Source organism: Condylura cristata, unplaced genomic scaffold (genome assembly GCF_000260355.1).
Source record: "Condylura cristata isolate star-nosed mole 26May11 unplaced genomic scaffold, ConCri1.0 scaffold00014, whole genome shotgun sequence".
Lineage (NCBI taxonomy): Eukaryota > Metazoa > Chordata > Mammalia > Eulipotyphla > Talpidae > Condylura > Condylura cristata.
Window position 1 is genome coordinate 27,182,580 of NW_004567115.1, and position 8,143 is coordinate 27,190,722.

The 8,143-nt window shown below is 39.6% G+C and overlaps 1 protein-coding gene across 1 annotated transcript in view; it reads left to right on the plus strand.

Annotated features, from left to right (window-relative positions):
* Nucleotides 1-8,143, plus strand: part of HGSNAT (heparan-alpha-glucosaminide N-acetyltransferase) — a 27,069-nt gene that overhangs the window by 3,714 nt on the left and 15,212 nt on the right. The window contains exons 3-5 of the mRNA XM_004682478.2: nt 760-896; nt 2,012-2,133; nt 5,503-5,572. Coding sequence (XP_004682535.1) covers nt 760-896; nt 2,012-2,133; nt 5,503-5,572 — 329 coding nt within the window. The remainder of the gene's footprint in view (nt 1-759; nt 897-2,011; nt 2,134-5,502; nt 5,573-8,143) is intronic.

Genomic DNA, 8,143 nt, shown 5'->3' on the forward strand with positions numbered 1-8,143 from the left:
GTACCAGAATGGGAAATATTTGAGCTACGGTAACATTGCAATATATATGAGGTCATATTTCTAAGATATGTTCAAAGAAACTTTATCTAACAAATAGTTCCGCCATAAAAGATAAAATAGCAAAAAAATATGGAATTATTTAATATGCCTAAAATTAATGCTGTAATATCACAAGTATACATGAACAAAGAGAATGATTTTTAGATCCTGGCTAGATGAGAGAAACAAATATATTTTCTTTATTAATTTCCCTTACTTGAGTGTTATTTGGCCACATATTACAAGAACCATTAAAATGATTCTTTTTTCATCCATTAACCTTACTTTTGGAAATTTATCTTAGAAAATAATTTAAGGTAATTAAAAACTTCACATGTAAATTTTTTCAAACAATATAAAAAAAGATATAAATAAATATATATATATAAAAGATACAACAAAATGGTCTAGCAAGCCATTTTGAGAGTATTTGATGGAATTGTTTAAAATTATAAATAAGCAAATTGCATAGGATCATGGAAATTCATTTATGGAGTAAATTAAGTAAACAATAAAATGCAAGCTGCATGATATATTCCACAATTATGCAGAAAACTCACCTAAGAACAAAGATTGCACAGTTCCATAGTGACAGACCTAGGAAAATTTTATCTAAGTTACTGAAATTTAAGTTTTTTGAAGGATGAAGGAAAAGCCATCTCAGGATATTCATGTCCCCCAACAGCCGGCAGACTTCCACACCTGTGCTTTACTCCCCAGTGCCTGCTGGAGGTTCTCGTCAGGGTCGGCCAGAGTAGAAACCGGGGTCAGCGGAGCACGGCAGCCGTGGCTGTGAGCACCCAGCATGGAACCATCCTGCAGCTTAATGACACCTTGGAAGAGAAAGAAGTTTGTAGGTTTGTCCTTGCTTTAATGTGACTGAACTAAAGTCACATTAGTGCTTCTCTCTTACTTCTTTCCCTTGGTTGGTTGGTTGGTTGGTAGGTGTTATCTTTTTTTCCCCTTGTGAATACTTCTCTGCTGAGCGGTCTTTCTGCCCACCTGTGCCTATGCAGGTGCTTCTTTCCACTCTCTTCCTCCATGGGCAGCCTCCTGCCCGCCCGTGACCTGCACCATGCCGGGGCTTCTCCTCACTGACCTCCCTCAGCAAAGGCGGCTCCTCTCAGGTCTGCCCCTCTGCAAGCATCAGGCCTCTCTTGGCAAACCTGTCCCTTTCTGATTGGCTTTTCCTGCCCACTTGTGTCTATACAAGTATCATTTACTCTTCTGACCCTTTCCCTAATAACCTGTTCTTTCTTTTTTTTAAAATAATATAATGGTTCACTTTTACATCATTTGTGCTTTTTTCCATCTCAGTTGTAATCCCTGTGGGCTTCCCATCACCAAATCACCCATGTGCCCACCATAGTCCAGTACACTTCCCTCTCCTCACCGTTTTTAATCCCATTCCCAACTCCACCCCCGTAAAATGCCTCTGTTATATAGTTGTTCATTATTATTATTTTCTCCCTTGGTCCTTTATACTCCTGCTATGAGTGAAACCAACCGGCATTTTTCCTTTTCTTGCTGGCTTCTCTCACTAAGCATGATCTTTTCCAGCTCCATCCATGTTGCTGCAAAAGGCATGTGTGTATTTTCTTTTTGGTTGCTGAATAATATTCCATTATGTATATGTACCACATCTTTTTAATTCAGTCATCTACTTTTGGGCATTTGAGTTGTTTCCATATCTTTCCAATTTTAAATAAAGCAGCAATAAACATGGGGGTGCCGTATCTTTTTGAATCAGTGTTTTTGTGTCTTTTGGGTAGATACCTAGGAGTGGGATTGTTGGGTCATATGGAAGCTCCATATAAACCTGTTCTTTTAAATAAGTAAAAAAACAAACAAAAATAACAACTACTTCTCTGCATCTTTACAAGGAAAGCCGAGCCCTCAGCCTTGAAGATATAACCAAAACCCTACTCTATTTCCTAACCCATTTTTTCTTGACTTTACCTATTCTTTATAGACTGGAATACACGTTTGGAGAATTTGGAAACTATTCTCTCTTGGTAAAGCACATGCAAAATGGAGCCAATGAAATTACTTGTGACCTAGTGGTCAATGAGAAGCCAGCTGACAGTAATCTTCGTACGTACATGCTCTTTGTTGATTTTTTTTTAAAAGATTTATTTATTTATTTGTATAGAACTGGGGTACAGGTCAGAGATGCAGAGGGTGAGAGGATTCACCAGAGACGGAGCGGGGAGCAGAACAGGCAGAGTGACGAAGTACACTGCTGAGGGGAGCAGCGGGCAGGTCAGGAGAGGTCTGCCGTGCCATGTGGTCACCTCCGGGGCAGGCGGGGATCGAACTCATGTGGAAGTGGCTTTAGCTTCTTAGTGCTGTGCTTTAACCCGCTGTGCCACCAGGGAGGGCCCCTTTGTTGATTTTTTTTATGCTTGCACTTCTAGAGGTTTTAGCATCGGCACTCTTTGCAATACTTTCTGTAATTTAAAACCTGGGTTATAGTTTTTCTTTTTTTTTTTTTTAAAGATTTATTTATTTGTGCATACAGAACTGGGGTACAGGACAGAGGCTCGGGGGGGTGAGAGGCTTCACCAGAGACAGAGTGGGGAACAGAACAGGCAGATCGACGAAGTACACTGCTGAGGGGAACAGCGGGCGGGTCAGGAGAGGTCTGCTACATCATGTGGTCACCACTGAGGCAGGCGGGAATTGAACTCATGCGGAAGCGGCTTTAGATTCTCAGTGCTGTGCTTTAACCCGCTGCGCCACCAGGGAGGGCCGGTTATAGTTTTTCATTTAGTTTTGGCATAATGCATTGATTATATACCAAGGCAATTTTGTGATGTGTAAAATAGTTCTATATCAACATATTCTCATAAATGTTAATTTGTTTAATTATGAAGCATAAATAAGCCAACAAAGTAAATGCAGGGGAAGCAAACTAGAAAGTGTCTTTTCTTTTGTTAGGATTTAGGGTACAGGATTTCCAGTATGTGTCTCAAGTTGACAGTTCAAATGTCTTCTTAGAGTAAGAAGGGGCCATTGATTCCCTAATAACAGTACTGAAGAATTTCTGTCACCCTGAGCCTTTTCATTAAATACAATACTAAATCTCGGGGGCATTAGTAGGCACTACTCACAGTGAAGCTCCTGAAGGCTCTATGGTCATATGAAAGGAACATAATAGCCAGTATGTCAGGGCCAACATTTAAACAAGAAAAAGAATCGTGAGTGTAAATGATCGAAACACATTGATATACAAAAATAAATGAGTTTATAATAAAAGAGTGAGGCCACCTTCTGGACAAATACAAACATACTTTGGAGATAACAAAGGTACTTGATGTTGGCTAGGGTGATTTAAAATTGTCAGTTAGAAGGAAACATTAAGCATTTATCCTGCCTTCCCTGTTTTAACTCTATTTTAGGATAACCAAAAAGACTTGATAAGAGTAAATTGAGAAGAATTTCAGCTAATAAATGTGGGAGAATTGCAGAACCTTTTTCAACCCCTAAGGAAATGATTGATTTAGAGGAAAATCATGAGATGTCATAAGGGGAAGGGGAAGGCTTTCAGCAGTTAACACCCCTCCGGGCACAGAGCCAGAGACAGGAGTGGCCAGCTGGCACAGTGGAAAACACAGCAGCACCTGACTTCACAGGCGGAAGGCTGAACGTTTTTAATGAAGTTAATTTCCCCTTTACAGGATGTTTGACAGATGGAGAAACAGTGACACCCTAAGGACATATGCGCATAGGTCTAGAATTCAGACTCCCAACAGGGGATGCTGACTTCTTTAAAATAAGCCAAAGGCTGCTTATGAAACTTCAGAGCAATAACAAGCAAACCAAGTTATGAACCTTGTTTGAACCCTGATTTGAAAATACTAACAACAAAAATCATGTCTGAGACTAGAAAATTTTGAATTTTAGTATTAGCCAGAGGATTAGTGTTAATTTGTTTTTTTTCCCCCCAGCTTTTCTGTCATTTATTTCTTTAGTTTAATTCCATTGCATACTTAAAGGTTTCTCCTAAAACTTTCTAATTTGTAAACATTTCTAGTTAAAATTTTTTTTTCCTAAATTATGTTTATTTAGGTAAAGTAGATTTACATTGTTGCTCTGCTCTGGGAGTTTTAGTTTAAGCCTCTAAAAATGTGTATTTTCAAACCCTGAACTCATGTTGCAGTGGCTTTGGAGAGCTTCATATTGCATTGCTTTAACCCACTGCGCCACCAGGGAAGGGCCTCCCTATTATTATTATTATTATTATTTTCCTATTATTTTTAACTTTGTATGACATTGTGATTATAGAATAAAAGTTTCATTTTAAAGAAACTTTACATTTTGAAATAGTTTTAGATCTATAGAAATGTTGCAAAGAAGAGTTCCCATATACCCATTCTATCAAAATTCCCTAAACCCCTAAGCTCTATGTAATGGCACAGTTATCCTCTAGACAGTTATAAAACCAGGAATTTAATACTGACATGGTGTTATAAAGCGATCTGTGGGCATCAGATGTGTCCAACTGTCCCTTCTAGCAGTGTCCTTTTTCTGGTCCAGGTGCCCATCTGGCATGTGGCTGTCAGTTCTTCTTAGTCTCCTCCAAGGATGAGAGTTCTTCATCCTTTCTTTGTCTCGTGAGACCTTGACAGTTTTGAGGAGACTTAGCTAGTTATTTTAGTTACTTGGATTTGCTGACTTTTCTTTTGGTTCCTCAAAGGTTGGGGTTTTTGGCAGAGTACGTGGAAGAGATGCGCCTTTCTCAAGGTCTTGTCAGGACTTGCGTGTGCTAATGTGCAATCTTACTAGACCATGCTTTAGAGGTACATACTGAACATGTAGGGACGGTATGACATGTCTGTGATTTGCTTAAAAATACGTTATCCGGGCCCTCCCTGGTGGCATAGTAGATTAAAGCACAGCACTATGAAGCTGTCCAAGGACAGTGCAGCATGAGTTCGATACCTGCCCTGGAGGTGGCCCACATGGTGCAGCAGACCGCTCCTGACCTGCCCTCTGTTCCCCTCAGCAGTGTGCTTCATCGGTCTGCCTGTTCTGCTCCCCACTCTGTCTCTGGGGAATCTTCTCACCCTCATACCTCTGGCCTGTACCCCAGTTCTAATTCTTGTATTCATAAGTAAATAAATCTTGAAAAAAATACATTAGTCAAAAAAACAGGAGACAGTTGCAATGGATGAAACAAGAGAAACAATATCTTGCTAATTCTAGAATGTGCATGATGGGTAGGCAGTTAAATAGTTCTGAACTTTTGTGGATGTTTGATATTTTTCATAATGAAATTTAGCACTCCTCTTCTGTATTCTCCATTGTTTACAGGAAATTTAGCATAAGAATACAGGCTTGTTCCTCATTTGTCCCCATTTTTATTGTTTGCATGTTTCATTTAGAGATTGATATAATGATGTGACAGCTTGGATGCTTACAGTGACATATTTGGTGATGACATGCTCTTTTACTTTATAGCTGTGACTGTCGCATTCCTTATTGGTCTGGCACTCATCATTGGGATATCCTTTTTAAGGTTCTTGTTGAGGTAAGCAGATGTTGTGTGTGTGTGGGGAGGAAGTAGAGTATAGAAACAGTATATTTAGAAAAGGTGGTTTTGGCTCCTCCCATAACCAAAATAAATGCATTTTGTGCATTTTGTCCATTGTGCCCAGTCCAGTCTAGCTATTAGGGATTCAAGGCAGATTAAGAGTCAGAAATGGTGACCTAGTGTGAATGAATCTTTACCTTCTGTCCTTCCATGTTTTGCTTCATAGTAGGGGGAAGTGGCCTCTGCCATGTCGGTATTAATTTCAGGAGGCAGCTGCCCTGGTGGATTCTCTTCCCCTTCTTGGGCTCTCACCCCCTGGGTGGTCCCACATCCTCGCTCCTGCCAGCCCTGCATCCAGGACATGAGGATGAGGGGAGGTGTCTGGGAGTTCAGTGTGTGCTTCCTTCCCAGGTTTAGGTGAGGCATCTCGGGGAAGAATTCCTTCGTTGCAGAAGCTCTTTGAGAAAAAGTTAAGAAAAAGAAAGTAAAATAGATCCAGGCTTGGTAAATTATCTTTCACAGGAAAAGTCATGTTCTCAAAGGGAAAACATTGATTAGGTTTTCATATGCTCAACCTCCAGAAGGACCACAAGATTTTGCTGGTGAACAATGGATTCAGTTAACCAAGCTTTTCTGCTAGCTGGAGAGAGCCTGCAGCTTTGGGGAGTTTATGTACTTTGATCTGAAGTCTTTAAGTATCCTGTGACTTAATTCTCTGTAAGAGAAACACAGTGGAATATAAGGAAAAAGAAGTACTTGCCCAGAAGCAGACGTGGAATCTACCTGCTGTTTAGAGAAGCAGGATTAGCCCAGAGGAGTTTCATTTCTTTGGGTTAAGGTATTACCTTGTGAGTCCTTTGATAAGATGCAAATGCTGTTCCAGTGTATTAGAGGATTTTCCTTTGGTGCTTTAAATATGAATGGGCCTATACATCTGTGTTTAAATAATTGATAGCTGTTAGCTAGCTCTTACAAAGAGAAAAATAATCACTGTGGCTGGAAACTTCTCTTTGTAGTCTGTGGGCAGAAATGGTATTGTGGGCAAGGCAGTATGACCTTGAAAGTCAAGGGAAGGTCAGGTTTGTCTGAGCCAGAAAATAATCTGAAAAATTAGTTAGACTAACGCATCTTTTTCCTTTTCACCTGAGTAACAAACATGTACAAGAAAATCAAGTGTTTTTTTTTTTTTTAAGTTCTTTTTTCTCACGTACAAACTTCTGGTGAAGCTTTTAAAACATTTTTATTTATTAAATATCTTTTCCTTTTGCCCTTAGTGAACTGTTTTAACATTTTTCACATGCTGGTGCTGTTACCAGTGCTAAATAAACTAGAAATGGGAATTGAGTTGTGGGAGGAAAATTAAAAATGTAGAATTGGATCTATGGATCATGTTTGGATACTGATGCAAGCAATTAAAATTTAAAAAGAACCCTTATGAGCCAGGGAAATTGGATTGGCTTTTGTTTGCTGGGAAATAAGGGGATGTTGGCTGGGAGCACTAGGATGTAAGAATTTACCAGCAATAGAATTAGGGACAGGAAAGGCAGATTCATCGAACATCCTGCAAAGGGGCCCTGGGGGGAGGCAAGAGAGGGTCTACATTGCAAGAAAGGCTTGAGGCTCTCTTCTATACTCTGTTTTTATGAACTCAGTTATCTGCTGGGATTCTGGTCTTGGGCATAGAATGTGTCCTCACTCTGCTTCTTCATCCCTGGAGCTTTAGCTGGTCTTGGAGAAGGTGATGGGTCTTATGGCCTGGTTCCCACAACAACCTTACCACTCCTTTTATTCAAGCCTCTCAGACTTGCCCACTAGGGAAGAAGTGGGGGCTTAGTTTTAATCCTTATTATCAACAGATGATACCCCAGCAACTATTTGATGGTATTAAAACATGATTGATAATATCTAATAATGATGTTTGATTATTTTTAAAATAAAGAGAGGCCTTATCTTTAGAGATACATACTGAATGAAGTGTGGGTGAAATGACGTGCTATCTGGGATTTTCTTTAAAATAATCAACCCAAGGTGGGGAAAAGTGTAGTGGATGGACTTCACAGATGATCTTAGACTGTGTAGAGATTTATTGAAGCTGTGTGATGGGCCCATGGAGTTTTATAATCTTTGTTTATTTCTGCACATGCTTGAAAAAAAGGAAAAGAAAGAGAAAAAAAAGCCCATACATTGGATAGTTTAATGTGCAAGATTCATTCACACAAAACGTGGGTAGTTTGTTTTTGCCAATCTAAAATTATACATTTTGAAAGTTTTCTTTTCAAGGAGAAATCACATTTTAAAGAAAAAAATTCATATATTTATCTTTTGTTAATCACATAAAGCAATATCATCATACTGATGTAGTTTTTGGAGTCAATTGGTTGAGTGCAGGGGCCTTGGGCTCACTCTGGGAAAGGTTTCTCCAGTGCTCCCCTGTCAGCAGCATGTGGTGAGGTTCTCCATGACACAGAGATGTCAGATATATTTAAGGAGCGGATTTATTAGAAAAGGGACAGAAACGAGAAGGATACTTGCATAGACGCAGGTGGGCAGGAAGAACTGCTCTGAAAG